This window comes from Nannobrachium achirus, assembly GCF_963921795.1.
Source record: "Nannobrachium achirus genome assembly, chromosome: 15".
NCBI classification, from domain to species: Eukaryota; Metazoa; Chordata; class Actinopteri; order Myctophiformes; family Myctophidae; genus Nannobrachium; species Nannobrachium achirus.
In genome coordinates, this window is record NC_137822.1 from 19,090,189 (window position 1) to 19,115,271 (window position 25,083).

General features: G+C 40.5%; 2 protein-coding genes across 2 annotated transcripts; both read left to right on the forward strand.

Moving 5' to 3' along the window:
• Nucleotides 1-1,252: 1,252 nt before the first annotated feature.
• On the forward strand, nt 1,253-7,878 carry LOC308298835 (eosinophil peroxidase-like). The gene is made up of 16 exons (XM_080742519.1): nt 1,253-1,318; nt 1,436-1,501; nt 1,635-1,722; nt 2,593-2,768; nt 2,953-3,085; nt 3,328-3,451; nt 3,548-3,754; nt 3,871-4,231; nt 4,427-4,587; nt 4,739-4,991; nt 5,145-5,315; nt 5,499-5,736; nt 5,971-6,173; nt 6,401-6,447; nt 6,627-6,704; nt 7,324-7,878. Exons 2-16 carry the CDS (start codon nt 1,438-1,440, stop codon nt 7,417-7,419), a joined length of 2,400 nt encoding a protein of 799 aa, XP_080598645.1. The 5' UTR covers nt 1,253-1,318; nt 1,436-1,437; the 3' UTR covers nt 7,420-7,878.
• A 9,860-nt stretch (nt 7,879-17,738) lies between these two features.
• LOC308299674 (eosinophil peroxidase-like) lies at nt 17,739-24,081 on the forward strand (the record flags this gene model as incomplete). The annotated part of the gene is made up of 15 exons (XM_080743465.1): nt 17,739-17,802; nt 18,097-18,184; nt 18,557-18,732; nt 18,921-19,053; nt 19,297-19,420; nt 19,533-19,739; nt 19,868-20,228; nt 20,427-20,587; nt 21,004-21,256; nt 21,400-21,570; nt 21,749-21,986; nt 22,174-22,376; nt 22,604-22,650; nt 22,830-22,907; nt 23,527-24,081. 15 exons carry the CDS (start codon nt 17,739-17,741, stop codon nt 23,620-23,622), a joined length of 2,400 nt encoding a protein of 799 aa, XP_080599591.1. The 3' UTR covers nt 23,623-24,081.
• Between the last annotated feature and the right edge of the window lie 1,002 nt (nt 24,082-25,083).

Sequence of the window (25,083 nt, forward strand, 5' to 3'; positions counted from 1 at the left end):
GTTAGGTTTACTGTTGCAAAACATTGCACAAATGAAATTAAGAAAGAAGGAGAAAACAGTGGGTGAAATTCATTCTTGTGCAAGCTTCATTTTTTTTTTGTTATTTCCAGAGAAAGGGAAGAAGAAGAAGGGAGGAGGGGAAGAGAAGAGAGATCAATAAAAGCGTTAATCTTTAATCTTTAATCATGATTTTAAAACCTCTAGGGACTTTTTTTTCATCCTTTATTTGCCCAGGGAGGTAGAGTTTATTTTAAGCCACACCCTGCACAGCCACAGACATACAAAACAGCTGAGAGGAAGTTTTATATATTATCATTTATAGATTAGAAGATATAGAAATTACAACAATATGCATTTATTTGACCACATGCATCATGAGGTTTCAGAACAGATTATAAATATTCTTAAACATGATATAAGGGTAAATAATGATCTCTGTATTATGCCTCTTACTTCCCCACTTCATCTATATCATTGTGGCAACACCTAATGACAACAGCATCCCTACATCAGTAAGCAATGCTAGTAATTCTCTTAAAATTAACTAATTATCTTCCATCTGAAACTCTCCACAGTACGTGTTCACCTAATCAGTGAATGTTGAAATAATGATATTTTGTAAACCAATTGCCGTGTCAGATGAATGACAAAAGTGTAAACAGAAATGTTTAAAAAAAGATAGACAAAGGCAAATAACAGAGAACACAATGTGTCCAGTTATAAAATCATCTCTTGTGATCAGCAGACAACAAAGGCTGATGAAATTATAGATAAGACTGCACTAAAGAATATAAATAGGGAGAGAAAAAGGCACCAAGAATTGGTGAATTGTGATAAATGTTTTATAATGTCGCCAAAAGGATGCTGAAATTAGCTGCTGCTGCTGCTGCTGCTACTACTACTATAATTGTTGTTAGATAACATATTATTATAATTATTGTTAATACAGAATGCTATATTAATTTGAAAATAATTTTAATTAATGTGAACCATTTGTCATCCTTTAAGGCCAGATTGCACCAATGCAACTAGACGCAATAACTGGTGCATTGGTGTGAACTGGCCTTTATCAGTGAATGATGACGTCAAACAATTACTTATTACTTAATGATGTGGAGAAGGAAGAAGGAACTACCACTTGAGCTGGGGGGGGGGGGGGGGGGGGAGGAACTACAACTGTGCTACTACATGGGGGGGGCGAGGCCTTTCTGACTATAAGTAGGGCTTGTGGTATTAGTATTATTGGTAGGGCCAGTGATCTGTAGATGCTAAAGCAACTTCCTATTTTGGATTACTCAGAGGACCATCAAAGTCACAGGTAAGGGATTCATTTTATGTTTCTTTCTGTTATTTTTTGCAAAGATTTTAAAATAACCTATTGTAGGCTATAATTTACTCTCAATGAAATAGACTGATATTTCTTTTCTCATTTCAGAGATGAGTCTCTTCATCCTTTTGACACTGGGCATGTGCTTCATGCTCAGCCTCTGCTCTCCATCAGGTATACTATTTTACTAAATGAAAAAAAGAAAGAAAAAAAATAAAATAAAAAGAAGCATGGATATTACAAACCCTGGCAATTTCCATGGTATGGAACTAAAGACGTGACTAATTATCTTTCTGGTGGTTTACAGGGAAACATTTGGGCAGCCCATACTTTCAAGATGCATTTGAGGAGGCAAAGACAATTGTGGATGAAGCCTACAAGTACTCCAGAGAAGAGTGAGTGAATGAATTAACCTACTACGTACAGTAGACCTACTGTAGCCTACAGTTCGCTAAAGAACTGAATAATGAATACAACCCATTTATTCTGCTTCAGACAGGAACAGCAATAATCATTAAAAAATATTATTTAAAATAGTTTGTGTAACACCCAGGATTTGAGCCCATCCTTGGCTGGGGAAGATAAGGCTCTGGGCTTATCTATTATTTATTATCTAGCCTACAACACTTGAACACTTTCCATTTGATGTATTGATGTTGATGTACTGATGTATTACCTAGCTTATTCTAAGTCGCTCTGGATTAAGAGCGTCTGCTAAATGCTTCAAATGTAAATTGTAACAACAAATGAAAACAAAACTAGACCAGGTCACCTGGTCGTGCCAGACCCGCAATGAAAACTAGTATGGCACTACATGAACACACAGGATTTTATAGTCTCAGCAACAAAGCGTAGTGAGCTTGTAGATCGTCTGTTTTCACTAGTATGGCACTGAACTAACACATGAACACACAGGATTGTATAGGCTGAGCAGCTGGAAATGTTTGTGAGCTTGTAGATGGGCTGAGGAATTTATAGTGTCAGCAGCTCGTCAGCCAACTCAACTCAGCTGGTCCTGTACAGGTGACGGCACTCAAGGCAATCAGCCCAGCAAGGGAAGGGAGGGGCAGATGAGCAGGCACACTGAGGAAAAAAGGGACAGGCACACTGAGGAAAAGAGGGACCGACAGACCGACCGACAGACCGACCGACAAAGCCTTATGTAGGCCGACCCCCTGGGTCTGGCAAATAGAGGACAGGAGGATATTTCGATCTCTGTAGGACATGATTCATTCATTAATCATTACTACCAATTTTCTTTCAAGGAGCCTGCGCAGGGTGCGTAGGGAGAACGTTAGCCCCTCTGACATTCTTCGGCTCATGAAACAACCACGTGGAGATGCCCGCCAAGCAGTGCGATCTGCAGACTACATGGCCCAAACCCTCAGACTGCTGCACGACAAGGTCCACCATGTGCACAAACGCTCACTGAATGCAACAGGTCAGCAGAGATTTCAACACAAGTTACTCATTCCCCACAATTTATACCTGGGTCCCAAAAAGTGCAATATACTGTAGCATATCTGTAAGCTCACAATGTATAACATTATGTACTGTAGCATTGTGCATTGTGATTATATGACAACATATGAACTACACTCACAAAAAATGTTTATTCTTTTCAGATCTTCTCTCTCCTGAACAGCTGACGATGCTCGCTGATATAACAGGATGTGCTGCTCGAGTGCGTAATCCGCAATGCCGCACCATCCAAAACGTGAACACGTTTCGCACAGCCACAAGTGTCTGCAACAACTTGTAAGTCATGCATTTGATACATTACAAAGCTAAGCCTAATTAGGCTGTATTTAGCCATCAAGATGTATAACTATAGAACTACTTTTATTATATGAAGAAACATTTACCTCAAAAGATTTGATGATTGAGCACGATATGTTTTCAAGACATCAATTTCATTTTAGAAATGTATCTTTCATGCATTTGAAAAGATACGTTTGTGCATTTAAATTACTAAATGCATGACTTCCATGTTTTTTTAGGAGGAACCCTCGTCTTGGGGCCTCCAACACCCCATTCGCCCGCGTGCTTCCTGCTCAATACGATGATGGAGTCTTCCTAACAAGAGGCTCCAAGAACAGGATCAACAATGTCATGCTCCCACTGGTATGTATGATTCACTGTAGGCTACTGTATAGTGTATGATGCATGAGATATCAATAAATGACTTTGTAAACATAACAATTCTGCTCCTCTCTTTAGGTGAGAGAGGTCTCCAACAGGATTCTAAGCACACTTGATAAAAACGTGGTCAGTGACAGAGAGAACACCCTCATGACAACCTTTTTTGGCCAGTGGAACGATCATGATCTTAGCTTCACACCTTTCTCCCCGAGCATTCGTTCCTTCAGCAATGGTGTTGACTGTGAAGAGAGCTGTGAACATGAAGAGCCCTGCATCCCCATTGTGGTTGGTGTCCTTCTTCTAGCCTTTCTGCATTTGGGCATGTCATTAGCTCAGCTATTTTCACTATTTGTCAAAGTACAAAGGGCTTAAGTGGTTAATCTATGCTTTCCAATGAACAGTTCCCCAGAAACGACCCTCGTCGCCCATTCCCCCGTGAAGGTTGCCTGCCTTCCTTCAGATCAGCTCCTGCTTGTGGAACGGGAACTTCAGCCTTCAATTTTGGCGGTGAACCAAACAGGAGAGAGCAGATCAATACTCTGACAGCCTTCCTTGACCTGGGCCAAGTATATGGGTCTGAGGAACAGCTAGCAACTCGCCTCCGTGACTTAACAAATGACTTGGGCTTGCTGCGTGTCAATCCGACCAGAGACGGTGGCCGTGAACTGCTTCCCTTCGACACTATGAACGCAAACATGTGTGCCACACGCAGAAACATCACCAATAACCAAAATGCAAGAGAGGTGCCCTGTTTCATTGGAGGTTAGTGTGAGCTCTGTTGGTTTCTGAGGCTGAGAATAAATTATTTTAATTTAATGAAGAATGAAGAATGCTATTGATACACTGTTTTAAAGCCCACCCACTCAAAAATAATGCAAACATCAAATGATAGTATTGGACATGTTGACAGGACAAAGTGATTGATATTTGGTCAATGTCTGCTTTGCTATTTTTCAGGTGATAGCCGTGTGAATGAAAACTTTTACCTGACATCAATTCACACACTATTTTTGCGTGAACACAACCGTTTGGCCCGTGCACTGAGGAGAATTAACCCCCACTGGGATGGTGAGAGGCTCTACCAAGAGGCTCGCAAGATCAATGGTGCCTACACACAGGTAACATGACCTTTGCAACGTATGAACTCATATTTATTTAGAAACAGAACTGACAGAACTACAGATGAGACAGACAGAGACATATATTCATCCAGACACTCACTGTTCCTGTACATGACTGACTGACACCAAAATATTTCATCTCTTCTAGGTGTTCGTGTTCCAGAACTACCTGCTACATATTCTTGGTCCGAACGAAATCAAAAGGCTTGGCCGTTACCCTGGCTACAGCCCTAATGTAGACCCCAGCATTACTAATGTGTTTGCTACAGCAGCATACCGCTTTGCACACAATACCCTCCAGCCTGTCTTGCCCCGTCTCGATGCGAACTACAGAGAGGCTAATGTCCGCAATGTCCCATTGTTCCTGGCCTTCTTCACTCCCTGGAGAATTGTTTTTGAAGGTACCGTATGTCATTCAGTGAAGATCAGTGCACTATACATGAAGGCAAGACTGTGTAATGTGAAGAAAATGTGAAAATATATATAGGCTATATAACACAATTTCTAAATGTGTTTTGTAACAATACATTTTTGTTTTACATTGGTTTTCTCAGGTGGCATTGACCCGGTGCTCCGTGGCATGATTAGATCGCCAGCTAAACTGAACACTCAGGATAACATGATGGTGACTGCTGTGAGGGACCAGCTTTTCAAATTGATCATGGACGTAGCTCTGGACCTGGGTGCCCTCAACATGGCTAGAGGACGTGACCATGGCCTTCCTGGTACGTGATAACCATCTTTCTACCTGGTGTCCAAATTCCATTATAACCCTACGCAACATTTCAAACATTTTCAAAATGTTTAAAATATATATATAACAAATGACTGTCTAATTAGCCTTGTTATAGACTTCCTCATCATAGCTTAATCAAAATCCATAACAATTTTCTTTGTTTACCAACCAGGTTACAACGACTGGCGCAGGGCTTGTGGTCTCTCTCAACCTCAAAACGAGAATCAGCTTGGTCAAGTTCTGGGGAATCGTAATCTAGCTCGCAGGCTGATTCAGCTCTATGGCACACCTGCTAACATTGATGTCTTTCTCGGAGGTGTGGCTGAGCCTTTAGGCCGTGGTGCCCGCGTTGGTCCTCTGTTTGCCTGTCTCATTGGAAGACAGTTCCAGGCTATCCGTCAAGGAGACAGGTGAGTGATATAGAAATACATACAATACACACACACGCACGCACGCACGCACGCACACACACACACAGACGCATGACAGATGCATACATACATACATACATGCATACATGCATGCATACATACATACATGCATGCATACATACATACATACATACATACATACATACATACATACATACATTCATACATACATACATACATACATACATCTCACACCTTCTTTTCTATTCCCAGGTTGTGGTATGAGAATCCCGGAGTCTTCACTGCTGCACAGAGAAATGAACTGCGACGCGTCACCCTGTCCAGGATCATCTGTGACAACACTGGAATCCGCACTGTCCCTCAGGATGCCTTCACTGTGAATTCACGACTCTGCAACTGCAACGTGATCCCAAGTCTGAATCTGGAGAGATGGAGAGAGACACCAGGCAGATCAGGTGAGATAGCATTTTAATTCTTAGGTTGGGGGAATTGATCTACCCTTCTTGTTCTTAGTGACATGTATTATTCAATGTTCAAGATTCAATATTAAAATATTGTTACATGTTGTGTACAATTAAGGCAAGCACATGAGAATACCATTATGTTGTTCTGCTTCCTCTGAATATAGCTGTGAAAATAAATCAGCAAATTATGGTTTTAATGAACAATGTTGGTGTTGCAGGCCAAAGAGACAATGATGTTGAAGTTGAAGGAGAGGGAGAAGGAGAGGTGAGACTGTTTTTGTTTATCGCTATTTGTCTTGACAACCACTTGATCAAGGCTATACTGTATATGGTTAACACTAACAATTTCACTCAAGCTTATATTTGACCAGTACCAGTCTCAAATATCTTCTAAATTGTGAGACAAAATAAGCTAAATATCCATTTTCTATCTTTGATATTAAGATTGAGATAGAAGACGAAGAAGCCAACCAGGTGGACCCGGAGAACGAGCAGTATGACCAGGAGCTTGAGGACAATGAAGTAATCATAAACTAATATACTTCTTGATTGCCAATAACAAGTCAGAAGTATGCATAGGCTCTGTGCATAACTGTAGTCCCAGGTTTCCATAAGGTTGCATTATGTGTTTCCTGTTCTGTTTCGGTTTGTTTCCCCATAGCTTCATCTGATTGGCTCAGCAGCAGATTTGAACTGGAAACGCAAGTGAAGATCCGTTTCCAGTTCAAACCTGGTTCAACACTGCTGCCAAGCCAATCACATGAACCATGTGTGAACATGAACCAGAACAGAACGGCTTTGCCAACTTCTGAAAATCTGAGTCTACAGTCATGGTCGGAACAAGACTATTAGCTCCCCATCGTATAATGCTGTCACGTGCCAAAATAGCTGACCTACATGCAAGCATCCAATGCATTGTGTCACAGCTCATTGTGAGCATTATTATCTTTCTGTGAGAGTGCAGTGTTATTTTGGTGCAATGTCTTGACAACTTGATCAAGGATATATATGGTTAATACTGACAATTACTGACGATTTCCAATCCAAGCTATTATTTGATCAGCAACAGTCTCAAAAATACAATCTTCTAAATTGTGAGACAAAATAAGCTAAATTTCTATTTTCTATCTTAAATATTAAGATTGAGACAGAATTCGATGCATGGAATCAAGACGAAGAAGCCAACCAGGTGGACCCAATGGACCCGGAGAACAAGCTTGTTGGGGAGGATTACTAGGAGCTTCAAAACAATGAAGTAATCATCAACTAATAGACATCTTGATGGCCAATAACAAGTCAGAAGTATGCATAGGCTCTGTGCATAACTGTAGTCCCAGGTCTCCATAAGGTTGCATTATCTGTTTCCTGTTCAGTTCCGGTTCATTATATAGCTTATATCTGATCAGCCAATCAAATGAATGTGTGAACATGAACCAGCCCAGGACATAACGTGCCAAAATAGCCAACCTACAAGCTTCCGATGCATCGTGTCACGACTCAATGTGAACATATTATCTTTCTGTGAGAGTGAACTTTCATCTATGCTTCTCCCTATTGTACATCCCACACATTATTTATCACACATCTTTAGAGGCTTAGAAGGCGTTAATACTGTACCAACATCTTCTACCTTGATTGCTCAAACACTGTGAGATATACAGTATGTTCGTCCATGCCTTACCCCTTATCCCTAAACTTATTTGCCTTTTTTTACTATGTTGAAAAAGATTAAAAAATACTACAAATAGCCGATCTACATCGGCACGTTGTGAGCTCGTAGATCAGCTATTTGAAATATCTAAAAAATAATAATAATAAGAAGAAGAAGATGCAAAAAGGTTTAGGGATAAGGGGTAAGGCATGGACAGAAATAGAGCCATGTGTGCTTTACTTGTTTTAGATTGCCTTGTAATAATTTAATTTATGGATTTTACCAGTATTATATGAAAGAGCATAAACTGTAATTGTGAACAAATATTATACCTTATTATGCATTGAATATATTTTGTATATATCCTGATTTACACTATTGCTTTTTGTTTTGTTTTACTGTAATCCTCAAAGTCTGTTTTATTGTGCATTCAACATTAAAAAGGTGAAACTAAGCAAAAGTTATTTTTGTTTTTCTGTTTATCACCATATATGTCCTGCTCATTGACTATATATTGTATATAAGTATTTTGCTTATTTTTATTTATTTATTTGAAATTTTACTGGAGGATAAACCCATTGAGTTGCATCAACTAGTTTTCAATAGTGTCCTCCTCCTCAGGGGGATACGGAGACCAGGGCTGGTTGTCTCGCGGGTTGGTTGTCACAGTGCTTATTACAGGCAAACTAGAGGACGCTGTTTCACCATTTTGATATCAGTCATGTAACATAACATCAGAATGATTTCTACACACTGTAAATTGCAAGAGTGCTCCCTTTTGAACAAAATGACTCAAATCATGAACACAGAGTGCGATTTCTGTGAAATTTTGTATGCACATTTCCACTAGGCCCAGGAAGAAATGCCACTTAATTTTTTTTAAATCAGCCTCATGGTGGCACTATAACAGGCCGATTCGTGTTTTTACCAATAACTCCACCGATCAGTGTAAAACTTTGTATGCACACTCCCTAGAGGCCAAGCCCCCAGAACGGCTTGTAAATATTGAAGCAGCCTCCCTACTGGCCAAAGCCGGAACAGCAGGCGGGTGGGAATGACATGCACGAGCATAAGAGCGCGCCACTGGGGTTTACACAATAGGGTTCAATGGATGTCGAGTGACGTTTGTGATGTAATTACATCTCGGCGTAACACATTTTGGCACATAATTATGTGCCAACAATTTCCCCCACAATGCACCTGGAGTAGCTACTTCCGCATGCTTCAAAACGCCACTGAGCAACTTCATTGAAATGAATAGCTGAGGGCGGGGCTGTCGGCTCTCTATTTATATATAACTATGCTAGAGTCCAAGGAAAAACCTTTGCCCTGAGTTTTTCAGATCTGCTTATTATAGAGCCACCAGGAGGCTGACTTATGTAAAACACCTTTTTTTATATTACTCCTTCAGATTTGTTCCAAAACTCACGCAAATCAGTACACACTATAGTCTAGTAGCCTATGTGATAGTATGTGATCAAGACTGATCTGTCTGATATTTCATATTCCATCCTATTGGCTTACATAGCTTCCAAAGTTTGCAGGATTGGTCCGTTTTCAACAAAATGCCTCAAATCATCAACGCAGCTGGCGATTTTCGTGCAATTTTGCACGCACATTCCTAATAGGTCAAGGAACAAATGCCACCCTTTTCACATTAGCCTGTTATAGCGCCAACAGCAGCTACATTTTTGCAAAACATATTTTTAGAACAAAATGCCTCAAATCATGACAGGCCGCAGATGACATGGCACCCTTTTCACATTTGCCTATTATTGCGCCACCAGGGGGCCACAATGACCTACCAGACCTGGCTGAGACCTGTGCTCGGAAGAACACTGCTTCAAGTTCTGGATATCAATTTTAGTACTATTTCCCTTTCTTATTTGTATTATGTTGCAATAAACACTGTCCTATAGTACAGCATTAAACTATGACTTCTAACAACAAATATTATATATCTCATTTGATTTCAACAACTGCCCATATGCATTTATACCCAATTGTCCACATGCATCATTCATACTCATTGCTGAAACCAACACCTTCCTTACTCACATGTACACAACTACGCAGTACAACGTAACTGAGTGCCGCGTAGCCTTACCTGCACTTCTTGTTACTTTAACTCTGACATCCCTATTTTGGGCACGCCATAGGCGAACATTTTATTACTTAGCCTAGGCCTATTACTTGAAAATAGGGATTAGGCCTAAGAAGTGTTTGACAAATAAAATGTAAATGTATGGGTCCTGTAGATGGAGCCATTGTTCTATGTCAAATAAATTACATAATATTTAATTTACTGTAATAATGACCTCACAATATACAATGATGTGTACCTACGCCTTAAGTAATCTCATGAATTTAAGTCATATATTCTTTATCGTCAGAATTTGTATTATGTTTATTTAATTATTAAATGTTCCTCTTCTCTTATATTTCAGTATCAAGTAGGATGATTAATGTGAGAACACTATCGCAGTAAACATGGGCGCAAACCCTTCACACTATGTTGATAGTTGTGTTGACATAGTGTAGTCAAGAGAAGAATTTAGAGTAGGAGAAGTTTGGGACAGGACTCACATGTATTCTGTGAAAGAAACCAAATAACCTATCCATTTGTGAGTGTGGACCATCTCTTCCTACAAAAGGCACACTGTAATATATCATTTCTTCAGTCATCACGGCAGTCAGTCATAATTCAGTCATCATGGCAGAATAACCTTCCTGACCTGGTGGAGACCTGTGCTTGGAAGAGCACTGCCTCTAGTTAGACAATTAGTTCAATTTGGGGGGACTGGGAGGAAAAAAGGGAATAGGCCTACAAGTGTTCACAAATGTCAGTGAAATTAGGCAATTCTTCTGAAAAGATTTTGTTTTACATAAGTTGGACTCCTGGTGATGCTATAAAAGGCTGATGTGAAAAATGCAGGGAAAAGATTTTTCCTTGGCCTCTATAGAGTGCACATAGAGTTTGACACTGATCAGTGGAGTTATAGGTAAAACCACAAATCGGCCTGTTATAGCGCCACCATGAGGCTGATTTGAAAATGTTGAAGTGCCATTTCTTCCTCTGCCTAGTGGGAATGTGTGTGCACAATTTCACGAAAATTGCATGCACGCTGCGCTCATGATTTGAGGCATTTTGTTCAAAACCGACCGATCCTACACATTTTGGAAGCCAATGTTTACCAAATAGGATAGACTATGAAATATTGGACAAATCCGTCTTGATCACATCCCTATAGAGATATAGCTGTCTACCGATTTTTTGACAAAATCTGTAGGTGCCGGAGACTAGCTGGTAACGGACAGACGGACGCACTAATGGACGCACGGACAGAGACAGGTGAAAAACATAGTCTCCCCATACCTTCGCCCTATAGCTGGCGGAGACAATTATTGCCTATAACCTTGTTCTGTGATGGTTTCTAGTAGCTGGTATTTCATGTTTAGAGAAGCTTCTAAGCTACTGTAGAGTCGAAGGTGCAGGCCACTTCAAATAAACAGACTGATGATGTGCAAAGTTTTCTGGATTATCAGTACAGAAATTAGTGTTTCCGGACAACCATATCTGACTGAGTTCTCAGGTGCCCACTGTTCCATGCCCATCTCTTTCTTTCTGGAGAGGTTGGGAGGGGTAAGCCATGATAGCCACTAGTTTCTTCATTGTTCTAACCTTCCTCCACACCTTCCTGTTTAGCATCAATGACCTCATAGCAGAGCCTGCTTTCTTTCATGTAACCCTCCTATCAGAAAATCACATAAATAAACAGACTGATAAAACTTCTGCAGCATCCTGTTGCACACGCAACAGTGCAACGGTGCAACACACAGCACTCAGGAGGACCTATAGTCTCATCAGGAAGAATAGAAGAGCAGAACTGTATTCATAAAGCACATTTAAAGGACAACTTAGTTTTTTACAACAAGGGTTCATATTTTAGATTGTAATTAGAGTATTTTACTGCTTTCTATTGTTTTAGCGATTTTAGATTTCAGTGGGTGGTGGCAAGTGGCTACATACAAGTTGTGAGCTTGTAGATCGGCAATTTCCGGCAAAAAGCTTTGGTTTAGAGGGGGAAAAGAGCAGACTTAAGTACAGAGTGAGAGGTCAAGTTTATTAAGTATTGACGGTTCAAGTGGTTAAATATCTGAAAACACAAATTGACGTGGATGACGGTGGATCCAAAATAAACTGATAATTGTGCTGTCAAATCATGAAACTATATGGAATATATGAACAGGTTGTGGGGGTCCCTGCTTCATCTCTCTCTCAACTAAGGGGTCCTTGGCCTGAAAACGTTGAAGACCCGTGCTCTACTTCAGTGAGGTTTGGTGGCAGATTCAGTTGAGGGTAGACGTTCAGGCACTGCAAGTGATGAAGCTGACGCAACGGCCTCCTTGCTGAAGGTGTTAGATGTTGTGTGGGGGGGGGGGGGGGGGGGGTCTGTGCACTTTCCACCAAACAGGACAGCTATTACTTTGCACAAGGGGAAAGGGGGAGACCTGATTAATTCTGCTGGGGAAATTCAGATTTTAGCATCACCCAGCCGATTGCTGCCGGTGAGCAGTTAGGTGTGAATTGTCAGATTTTATTAATATGCTTCATTCAGTATTTAGATATTTGATATACATTTTATCAGACACTCCTCGTCTTATTCAAACCCATTCTAACTTCAAACTCTATCCTGGTTAATCTATCCTGGTTAAAATGGAGTTTGAAGTTGGGAAGGGGCCCTGGACGGGAAGTGTCTGAAACTATTTATATCAAATATCTAAATACTGAATGAAGCAAATTAAAATCTGTCCACTGTGTTCACAAAATACCAAAAGTATTTTTGTGAAATATCCCTTTAAGCTACTGAATTGAAAAACATATACCAAAATATAAACTAGAGACACGTAAGAATATAAAAATGCTAGAAATGTACGGTCACCTTGGGTGGTACCAAAATCTGGCTTGGCCCCTGGACTACCATTCAGATAGGGATGACAAGTTTTGAAGCTTTGAAAACCCATCCTCAGGGAAAATATACTTTTCACACAAGATTTCTCCAAATCTAATAGGCATATTCCAGATGGGTGACAGTGCTTTTATACTTTTCTCCACAAAACTACTACTGTATGTGATACATTCTCAGGTTTTTAGCTGTAGGCCTAATTGTAGGAGTGCATTCCTATAATAGAAATGTCTTACAGAAAGGATCTCTGTATATTTAGGCAAGGATTTGTTATACAGTATGCAGCTGCCCTTTTACCTCAAAATGGCCTTTTGCCAAAAAAGGGCTTCAACGTGACATTCTGGCTATCCAGACAAATACTCAATCTGTGTTCGCTCATGGCCAACTCTACTACACACTTCTAGGCTGATTCTCAAAAGCCAGTTAGTGGTCTAGAGATCTAGCCTACAGATTCCCCTGTGCAGAAGTCCCCAGTTCAAATTTGACCAGGGACACTCACCTTAAAACCCTATCATGGATAGGCCTAAACACCTAATCATGTCATGTTGATTATTTGGTTGTTTTTGTACTTATTTGTAAACTTTAACTTTTTTCATGACTAAAGGTTTTAACGTTTTGTATATATTTATCTTATTGTTCATAACATGTACTACTACTTCATTGATACACTGTATGTAAGTTTGTTTAAGTATTTGAGTAAAGGTACTCTTTTTGAGGGGTGGAGCTATGTATCCAGTCCCTGTGATTGGAGTAGGTGGTTTGAGCACCACCCTACTCCCAGGTGTTATGCCTTACAATCAAAATGGTCCTGTATATAATGGGTTCTTTGTTTGTTACTATAACTTTTGCCTGATGAAGACGTAAAGTCGAAACGTTGCAGCCAGTTGCCTATAATAAAAGTAAGTTTTTGGAGCTAGGCGCTCTACAGACGGACAGCGGTTGCCGCCGGGGCTTCCGCTTGGATCTGCGAGGACCGCGCCGCGGTGATACACAAACACACTCGCTCTTTGAGTAAACGCTGCGCGGTATTTCACAAAGATGAACACAATCCATCTCTCACCGCCCGCGTACGCATGCACAAACGAGCACGCTCGCGGGGATTTTCACGGGACTGCGCCCGCTCGCCTCGCCGCCTCTAAACTTCGCTGCGCGGACGAAATAGCCGCCCGCCTTTCATTGAAAATGAATTACTAGCAGGCGGTGACCGCGTACCGTGTGCAATCCCCTTAACAGTGTGCGGGCGTTTTTCTCCTTCCATTATCTGATACCTTGATGTCCAGCACCTGGCCTGAATATAGGCTTGAGATGTGCACACAATCTTGTCTATGAACAACTCTACTACACAGCCTTCTCCAGGGGAAAGAGAGCCAGCGTTCTGCGCGTTTTCATTGTGGATAATGACGAGGGCATTACTGAAAACATCGTTTATTGCAAACTCCTTTAATTATCCAAAGACAATCATTCAAACAGCCTTTTTTACATTAAAATGTTACACAAGCTATTCAGTCCCCCCCCCCCCCCCAGTCTGATATATGAACATTTAACAAATTGTCTAATAATACCTCACTAGTCCTTGCCCGTTCGAACATATACGTATGTGCTCTGAATTATGTGCAGTTTGGGTTATGGGGTGTGAACAGTATATGTGAGGGATTGAATGTAGGAGTGTCAGTACTCAGTAGTAATGATGTCAGTCATCTCCAAATTTGGGCACTGTTTTAGCATGTGGCTGTTACCATAGAGACCACGCACGTGCAGTAAAGGCGGCGGCATCAGTGATGTCAATTATCTCCAAATTCGGGCACTGTTTAATATCAGTGATGTCAGCATGCGTGTATATCAGACAGACATCGGACAGACAGACTTCTGGTCGTTTATTAGTAGGATGTAGAAAAAACACAGTAAAATCCACCTAAGGATTTTAAGGATACCCAAATTAGAACCTGTCTTTGTGAGATGATGAGTGATATTAGGAGTAAGGTCACTGGTCAGACCACAGGCCCTATATTCTTGTCACTGCCTTACCTGCTATACTCTTACCCTCTACCTGAATTGCGGGCAAGTCAGCTTGCACTGTCCGTAAATGGTATTTTGGGCCGCGCCGTTATTCATCTGCATGTCTTTCTTTCTGGAGAGGGTGGGAGAAATTAGTCATGATAGCCACTAATTTCTTCATTGTTCTCACCTCCACCACCCCTCCACACCTCATATCAATGACCTCATATAGCAGAGCCTGCTTTCTTCACAAGTTTGATCAGTCACGTAACCCTCCTATCAGACAGTCACAGATAAGACTGATAAAACGTCTGCAGCAACCTGTTGCACACGCAACAGTGCAATGGTGCAACACGCAGCATCCAGGGGAACATAGTCTCATCAGGAAGAATAGAAGAGCAGAACGGTATTCATAAAGCACATTTAAAGGCCAACTTAGTTTTTTTTTACAACAAGGAAATTTTAGATTTTAATTAGAGAAAAGAAAATATGGGTATTAAAATGTTTTAATTTACTGCCTTCTGTTGTTTTAGAGATGTCTAATCTAAATGTATTTTTGGATAAGCCGGCACGATTTCTTTATTACTATTTAGAGTAAGACTGCTAGCCCCCATAAGTCACATCTGCCCATGAAAGATTACAGTGCATCTTGGGAATGGGCTTATTGTGTCTGTATGTGTGTGTGTATGCATGCATGCCCCCACCCACTGAAATCAAAATCATTAAAATCGCTAAAACGATAACTAGGCCTAAATGAAAACATTTTAACACTCATCTTTTCTTTTCTCTAAATACAATCTAAAATATGAATCCTTGCTGCAAATAAAAACGACTTGGTTGAGCAAGGTGCTATACAGGTAAATGAAAAACTGTAAGAACAGTGAAACGACAGAGAAACCACTACTATTAGACAGGAAGGCTTTGTTCAGTGAAGACTACCTGGTAAACACAGACAAATATGAATAAGTTAGTGATGATTTTCACCGTGGTGAGGAGTTCAGGTAGCCTGGTAAACCACCCTGGTTGTGGAAATCAACATTATAACTTCAAACAGATTGGTATAAAAATGTACTTAAAGTACCAAAGGAAGTACTCATCATGGAGCATGTCCCAGTTTTCAAATGCATAAAAATCTTTTGAAAATAGCAGATCTACAAGCTCACAATGCATCGCATCGGCTATTTTCAAATAGCCAAAATGTATATAAGACTGAAGTAGGTAATATATGATTTGTAATAATCAAAATAAACAACTAAAGTTTTAAAATAATAGTGGAGTAAAAGTATACAAGTTGTCTCTGAGATGTAGTGGAGTAGAAGGTAAAGTACTGAAAATTGGAAATATTCTAGAAAAAGTGCAAAATACCTCAAAATTGTGTATTAGGTTTTAGCAGCTTTCCACCACTGCTTCTTGCACAATATGCAGTTATGCACCTTCTCTTGGTTGAAGAAATATCCACCCAGTTTCTTCTTATATCATTTATTTTTAAAGGCAGTCAGGATCATAAAATTGATGAAAACTACCAGTCAGCAAGGTCTATCATATCAAAACTTAATCTAGGGATGTATAGGAATAAAAAAAACAAAAAAAAACACAACTATAATTTGCCATCCCAGGTGGTACCGATATGTGAAATGTGGGTCGTGGCCCAAGGACTATGTGCTTGTTCACCAAATCAATGAATATTGAAATGTTATTTTGTAAATGAATTGCAGTCAGGTGACTGACAAAAAGGTGTATTTCAGTAAACATTAATGTTTTAAAAAGATAGACAAAAGGAAAATAACAGAACACATGTGTCCAGTTATAAAATGGTCTCTTGTGATCAGCAGACAACAAAGGCTGATGAATTTATAGATAAGACTACTACTGAACAATATAGGTTATTGCGAACAAAGGTCACAGTTTAGTATGAGAAACGGCACATCATGTCTCTGTCTGTCTGGACGTGTACACTTTTTTACGGTCTATGGGTTTGCTGCTCTGACATCACACTCTGACATCACTGTGATGTCATGGGAACCACACTAACATAATCCCTTTTATACCCATATATGGATACAGGATATTATATGGGAATGCCCATATACTGTATGTAGGAAGACAGCCCATATCTGTGTGGCTGGTTCTACAGACCGGGATCTCCATATATGGGCATAAAAGGGATTGTATGTACAGTATGATGTCAGATGTGATAGACGTCATAGGACTCTCACATAATGAATAACTGAGTAAGCATCTTTGGGGACTCACAGCATATCTCCATATACAGTACATGGATCTCCATATATGGGACCACACCAGGGGTCTCCATATAGGTAACTGGTCCGATATACATCAACCACACTTCCAATTGCATCTTTCTAGTTGATATCATTATCATTATTATTATTAACAGAGAGCTATTTTAATTTGAAATAAATGTAATTCATGCGAACCATTTGTCGAAAGGCCAGACTGCACCAATGCACCTAGTCACAACTCCTTGCTTTAAAACAGTTATAAGGCCAGTTCACACCAGTGCAACTCCTTGCAACAGACATTGGAGATAATGATTGCAAGCAGTTGCAAGTGTGAAGGAGTTGCATTGGTGTGAACTGGCCTTTATCAGTGAATGATGAAGTCAAACAATTACTTAATTATGAGCCGGTGGGGGGGGAACTATACCATTGGGCTACAACACAGGGGGGGGGGGGGGGGGCCTTTCTGACTATAAGTAGTGGTAGTGGTAGTGGTATGGGTTAGTGTTGTAGGGCCAGTGATCTATAGATGCTAAAGCAACCTCCTATTTTGGATTACTCAGAGGACCATCAAAGTCACAGGTAAGGGGTTCATTATTATGTTTCTTTCTGAAATTCTTTGCAAAGATTTTAAAATAACCTATTGTAGGCTATATTTACTCTCTATGAAATAGACTGATATTTTTCCCTCATCATTTCAGAGATGAGTCTCATCATCCTTTTGACACTGGGCATGTGCTTCATGCTCAGCCACTGCTCTCCATCAGGTACACTATTTTACTAAATGAAAAACTCCTGCATGATTTCATGAGGTTATATTATATTCATTGTGTAGCTGCTCAACATTAGCCTGACACTCAGCCTGAATTGACATTTCGTTTCACTTCATTATTCTGAATCGCCAAAACAAAAAAATTAAAGGGGTGTGGCTAGCGATTCAGGGTCTGGAACTGGCTAGCTCAACATAGTGTGGTCATTATTTGCATGGATGTTACAAACCCTGGAAATGTCCATGGTATGGAACTAAAGACGTGACTAATTATCTTTCTGATGGTTTACAGGGGAACATTTGGGCAGCCCATACTTTCAAGATGCTTTTGAGGAGGCAAAGACAATTGTGGATGAAGCCTACAAGTACTCCAGAGAAGAGTGAGTTAATGAATTAACCTACTAAAATACAGTACTGTACCCTACAGTTCACTAAACAACTGAATAATGCTTAGGCCTACAACCCAATTATTCTGCTTCACAGAAACAGTAATAATCAGTAAGAAATCTTGTTTTAATGGCTTGTGTAACGCCAAGACGTTGAGCCCATGCAGGAAGAGACACTGTAAAGCCAATGATCCACTAATCATCCTTGGCTGGGGGAGATATTATTTATTTGGGTAGAGGCTCTGAGCTAATCTAGCATACTACACTTGAACAACAAATGAAAACAAAAATGGAGGACAGGAGGATATTTCGATCTCTGTAGGACATGATTCATTCATTAATCATTACTACCAATTTTCTTTCAAGGAGCCTGCGCAGGGTGCGTAGGGAGAACGTTAGCCCCTCTGACATTCTTCGGCTCATGAAGCAACCACGTGGAGATGCCCGCCAAGCAGTGCGATCTGCAGACTACATGGCCCAAACCATCAGACTGCTGCACGACAAGGTCCACCATGTGCACAAACGCTCACTGAATGCAACAGGTCAGCAGATTTCAACACACAACACATTCCACACAATTTATACCCAAAAAGTGCAAAATGCTGTAGCAGATCTGTAAGCTCACAATGTATAGCATTATGTAGTATTGTGAGGCATTTTTGGTAAACAACTCCATTAGGCTATATGACAACTTAAAGTAGGCTCACAAAAAAATGTTTATTCTTTTCAGATCTTCTCTCTCCTGAGCAGCTGACGATGCTCTCTGAAATAACGGGATGTTCTGCTCGAGTGCGTAACCCGCAATGTCGCACCATCCAAAACGTGAACACGTTTCGCACAGCCACAAGCGTCTGCAACAACTTGTAAGTCATGCATTTGATACATTACACCGCTGAGCCTAATTAGGCTATATTTAGCCATCAAGATGAATAATTTTGATAGAACTGCTTTTATTATATGAAGAAACATTTACAGATTTGATGATTGAGCACCATATATTTTCAAGACAACAATTTAATTGTAGAAATGTATCTTTCATGCATTTGAAAAGATAAGTTTGTGAATTTAAATCACTAAATGCATGACATACACATTTATTCTTTTAGGAGGAACCCCCGTTATGGAGCCTCCAACACCCCATTCGCCCGCGTGCTCCCTGCTCAATACGATGATGGAGTCTTCCTAACAAGAGGCTCCAAGAACAGGATCAACAATGTTGTGCTCCCACTGGTACGTACCGGTATATCACTGTAGGCTACTGTATGTAGTGTATGATGCATGAGATATCAGGATATCTTCAATAAATTACTTTGTAAACATAACCAATTCTGCTCCTCTTTAGGTGAGAGAGGTCTCCAACAGGATTCTAAGCACACTTGATAGAAACGTGGTCAGTGACAGAGAGAACACCCTCATGACAACCTTTTTTGGCCAGTGGAACGATCATGATCTTAGCTTCACACCTTTCTCCCCGAGCATTCGTTCCTTCAGCAATGGTGTTGACTGTGAAGAGAGCTGTGAACATGAAGAGCCCTGCATCCCCATTGTGGTTGGTGTCCTTTTTCTAGCCTTTCTGCATTTGGGCATGCCATTAAACTAATACTTAGCTCAGCTATTTTCACTATTTGTCAAAGTACAAAGGGCTTAAGTGGTTAATCTATGCTTTCCAATGAACAGTTCCCCAGAAACGACCCTCGTCGCCCCTTTCCCCGGGAAGGTTGCCTGCCTTCCTTCAGATCGGCACCTGCTTGTGGAACGGGAACTTCAGCCTTCAATTTTGGAGGTGAACCAAACAGGAGAGAGCAGATCAATACTCTGACAGCCTTCCTTGACCTGGGCCAAGTATATGGGTCTGAGGAACAGCTAGCAACTCGCCTCCGTGACTTAACAAATGACTTGGGCTTGCTGCGCGTCAATCCAACCAGAAGTTGTGGCCGTGAACTGCTTCCCTTCGACGCTATGAATGCAAACATGTGTGCCACACGCAGAAACATCACCAGGGACCGAAATGCAAGAGAGGTGCCCTGTTTCATTGCAGGTTAGTGTGAGCTCTGTTGGTTTCTGAGGCTGAGATTAAATTATTTGAATCTGATGAAGAATGAAGAATGCTATTGATACACCGTTTTAAAGCCCACCTGACCATGCAAAATAATGCAAACATCAAATCATAGTATTTGATATATTGATGAGAGGAAGTGATTGATATTTGGTCAATGTCTGTTTTGCTATTTTTCAGGTGATAGCCGTGTGAATGAAAACTTTTACCTGACATCAATTCACACACTATTTATGCGTGAACACAACCGTCTGGCCCGTGCACTGAGGAGAATTAACCCCCACTGGGATGGTGAGAGGCTCTACCAAGAGGCTCGCAAGATCAATGGTGCCTACACACAGGTAACATGACCTTTGCAACATACAGTATGAACTCATATTTAGTTAGGCCATAGGGAAATGCGGGTGTAGAATGAAACTCAGGAGTGGACTGCAGGTACATAGTAAGAGTATGTAACCAAGATACATAAGCTTAGAATCTGGCACTAGATGTCTGCCTACCAGATCTCTGAATGAATGCATATTAATTGTTCAGTCTATTAATAAATGATGATGGATGAGAGGGGTCCTCCAGGATAGCATTCAGCTCCCTACTCATCCTCCCCTCCATAATCATCTACAGACAAATGTAGAAACAAGAGACCTACTGAAACTGAGAACTACAGTTGAGACAGACAGATACATACAGTATATTCATCCAGACACTCACTGTTCCTCCACATGACTGACTGACACCACAATATTTCAATATCTTCTAGGTGTTCGTGTTCCGGGACTACCTGCTACATATTCTTGGTCCGAACGAAATCAGAAAGCTTGGCCGTTACCCTGGCTACAGCCCTAATGTAGACCCCAGCATTACTAATGTGTTTGCTACAGCAGCATACCGCTTTGCACACAATACCCTCCAGCCTGTCTTGCCCCGTCTGGATGCAAACTACAGAGAGGCTAAAGTCCGCAATGTCCCATTGTTCCTGGCCTTCTTCACTCCCTGGAGAATTGTTTTTGAAGGTACAGTACTATCATTCAGTGAAGACCAGTGCACTATACATGAAGGCAAGACTTGAACATTTGAAAATATATATAGACTATATAAGACAATTTTGAAATATGTTTTGTAACAAGACTTTTTTGTTTTACATTGGTTTTCTCAGGTGGCATTGACCCGGTGCTCCGTGGCATGATTAGATCGCCAGCTAAACTGAACACTCAGGATAACATGATGGTGACTGCTGTGAGGGACCAGCTTTTCAAATTGATCATGGACGTAGCTCTGGACCTGGGTGCCCTCAACATGGCTAGAGGACGTGACCATGGCCTTCCTGGTACGTGATAACCATCTTTCTACCTGGTGTCCAAATTTCATTACAGGCCTAAGCAACATTTCATAAATTAGATTCTAGTTAACCTTGTTATACAGTACTGCTTAGTTAAATCCTAAGTCCAAATTCCTCATCATTGTTTTATCAAAATCCATAACAATTTTCTTTGTTTACCAACCAGGTTACAATGCCTGGCGCAGGGCTTGTGGGCTTTCTCAACCTCGAAATGAGTATCAGCTTGGTCAAGTTCTGGGGAATCGTAAGCTGGCTCGCAATCTGATTCAGCTCTATGGCACACCTGCTAACATCGATGTCTGGCTCGGAGGTGTGGCTGAGCCTTTCGGCCGTGGTGCCCGCGTTGGTCCTCTGTTTGCCTGTCTCATTGGAAGACAGTTCCAGGCTATCCGTCAAGGAGACAGGTGAGTGATATAGAAATACATACCATACAATACACACACACACACACACACACACACACACACACACACACACACACACACACACACACACACACACACGCATGACAGATACATACATACATACATACATACATTCATACATACATACATACATACATACATCTCACACCTTCTTTTCTATTCCCAGGTTGTGGTATGAGAATCCCGGAGTCTTCACTGCTGCACAGAGAAATGAACTGCGACGCGTCACCCTGTCCAGGATCATCTGTGACAACACTGGAATCCGCACTGTCCCTCAGGATGCCTTCACTGTGAATTCACGACTCTGCAACTGCAACGTGATCCCAAGTCTGAATCTGGAGAGATGGAGAGAGACACCAGGCAGATCAGGTGAGATAGCATTTTAATTCTTAGGTTGGGGGAATTGATCTACCCTTCTTGTTCTTAGTGACATGTATTATTCAATGTTCAAGATTCAATATTAAAATATTGTTACATGTTGTGTACAATTAAGGCAAGCACATGAGAATACCATTATGTTGTTCTGCTTCCTCTGAATATAGCTGTGAAAATAAATCAGCAAATTATGGTTTTAATGAACAATGTTGGTGTTGCAGGCCAAAGAGACAATGATGTTGAAGTTGAAGGAGAGGGAGAAGGAGAGGTGAGACTGTTTTTGTTTATCGCTATTTGTCTTGACAACCACTTGATCAAGGCTATACTGTATATGGTTAACACTAACAATTTCACTCAAGCTTATATTTGACCAGTACCAGTCTCAAATATCTTCTAAATTGTGAGACAAAATAAGCTAAATATCCATTTTCTATCTTTGATATTAAGATTGAGATAGAAGACGAAGAAGCCAACCAGGTGGACCCGGAGAACGAGCAGTATGACCAGGAGCTTGAGGACAATGAAGTAATCATAAACTAATATACTTCTTGATTGCCAATAACAAGTCAGAAGTATGCATAGGCTCTGTGCATAACTGTAGTCCCAGGTTTCCATAAGGTTGCATTATGTGTTTCCTGTTCTGTTTCGGTTTGTTTCCCCATAGCTTCATCTGATTGGCTCAGCAGCAGATTTGAACTGGAAACGCAAGTGAAGATCCGTTTCCAGTGCAAACCTGGTTCAACACTGCTGCCAAGCCAATCACATGAACCATGTGTGAACATGAACCAGAACAGAACGGCTTTGCCAACTTCTGAAAATCTGAGTCTACAGTCATGGTCGGAACAAGACTATTAGCTCCCCATCGTATAATGCTGTCACGTGCCAAAATAGCTGACCTACATGCAAGCATCCAATGCATTGTGTCACAGCTCATTGTGAGCATTATTATCTTTCTGTGAGAGTGCAGTGTTATTTTGGTGCAATGTCTTGACAACTTGATCAAGGATATATATGGTTAATACTGACAATTACTGACGATTTCCAATCCAAGCTATTATTTGATCAGCAACAGTCTCAAAAATACAATCTTCTAAATTGTGAGACAAAATAAGCTAAATTTCTATTTTCTATCTTAAATATTAAGATTGAGACAGAATTCGATGCATGGAATCAAGACGAAGAAGCCAACCAGGTGGACCCAATGGACCCGGAGAACAAGCTTGTTGGGGAGGATTACTAGGAGCTTCAAAACAATGAAGTAATCATCAACTAATAGACATCTTGATGGCCAATAACAAGTCAGAAGTATGCATAGGCTCTGTGCATAACTGTAGTCCCAGGTCTCCATAAGGTTGCATTATCTGTTTCCTGTTCAGTTCCGGTTCATTATATAGCTTATATCTGATCAGCCAATCAAATGAATGTGTGAACATGAACCAGCCCAGGACATAACGTGCCAAAATAGCCAACCTACAAGCTTCCGATGCATCGTGTCACGACTCAATGTGAACATATTATCTTTCTGTGAGAGTGAACTTTCATCTATGCTTCTCCCTATTGTACATCCCACACATTATTTATCACACATCTTTAGAGGCTTAGAAGGCGTTAATACTGTACCAACATCTTCTACCTTGATTGCTCAAACACTGTGAGATATACAGTATGTTCGTCCATGCCTTACCCCTTATCCCTAAACTTATTTGCCTTTTTTTACTATGTTGAAAAAGATTAAAAAATACTACAAATAGCCGATCTACATCGGCACGTTGTGAGCTCGTAGATCAGCTATTTGAAATATCTAAAAAATAATAATAATAAGAAGAAGAAGATGCAAAAAGGTTTAGGGATAAGGGGTAAGGCATGGACAGAAATAGAGCCATGTGTGCTTTACTTGTTTTAGATTGTCTTGTAATAATTTAATTTATGGATTTTACCAGTATTATATGAAAGAGCATAAACTGTAATTGTGAACAAATATTATACCTTATTATGCATTGAATATATTTTGTATATATCCTGATTTACACTATTGCTTTTTGTTTTGTTTTACTGTAATCCTCAAAGTCTGTTTTATTGTGCATTCAACATTAAAAAGGTGAAACTAAGCAAAAGTTATTTTTGTTTTTCTGTTTATCACCATATATGTCCTGCTCATTGACTATATATTGTATATAAGTATTTTGCTTATTTTTATTTATTTATTTGAAATTTTACTGGAGGATAAACCCATTGAGTTGCATCAACTAGTTTTCAATAGTGTCCTCCTCCTCAGGGGGATACGGAGACCAGGGCTGGTTGTCTCGCGGGTTGGTTGTCACAGTGCTTATTACAGGCAAACTAGAGGACGCTGTTTCACCATTTTGATATCAGTCATGTAACATAACATCAGAATGATTTCTACACATACTGTAAATTGCAAGAGTGCTCCCTTTTGAACAAAATGACTCAAATCATGAACACAGAGTGCGATTTCTGTGAAATTTTGTATGCACATTTCCACTAGGCCCAGGAAGAAATGCCACTTAATTTTTTTTAAATCAGCCTCATGGTGGCACTATAACAGGCCGATTCGTGTTTTTACCAATAACTCCACCGATCAGTGTAAAACTTTGTATGCACACTCCCTAGAGGCCAAGCCCCCAGAACGGCTTGTAAATATTGAAGCAGCCTCCCTACTGGCCAAAGCCGGAACAGCAGG

What these genes read in the sequence shown, in the direction of transcription:
- LOC308298835 (XM_080742519.1), top strand. Translation starts at nt 1,438, where the DNA reads ATGAGTCTCTTCATCCTTTTGACACTGGGCATGTGCTTCATGCTCAGC. An exon ending in CAGCCTCTGCTCTCCATCAG is followed by an intron (nt 1,502 to 1,634) that starts GTATACTATTTT and finishes GGTGGTTTACAG; the next exon opens with GGAAACATTTGGGCAGCCCA. An exon ending in AGGAGCTTGAGGACAATGAA is followed by an intron (nt 6,705 to 7,323) that starts GTAATCATAAAC and finishes TTAAATATTAAG; the next exon opens with ATTGAGACAGAATTCGATGC.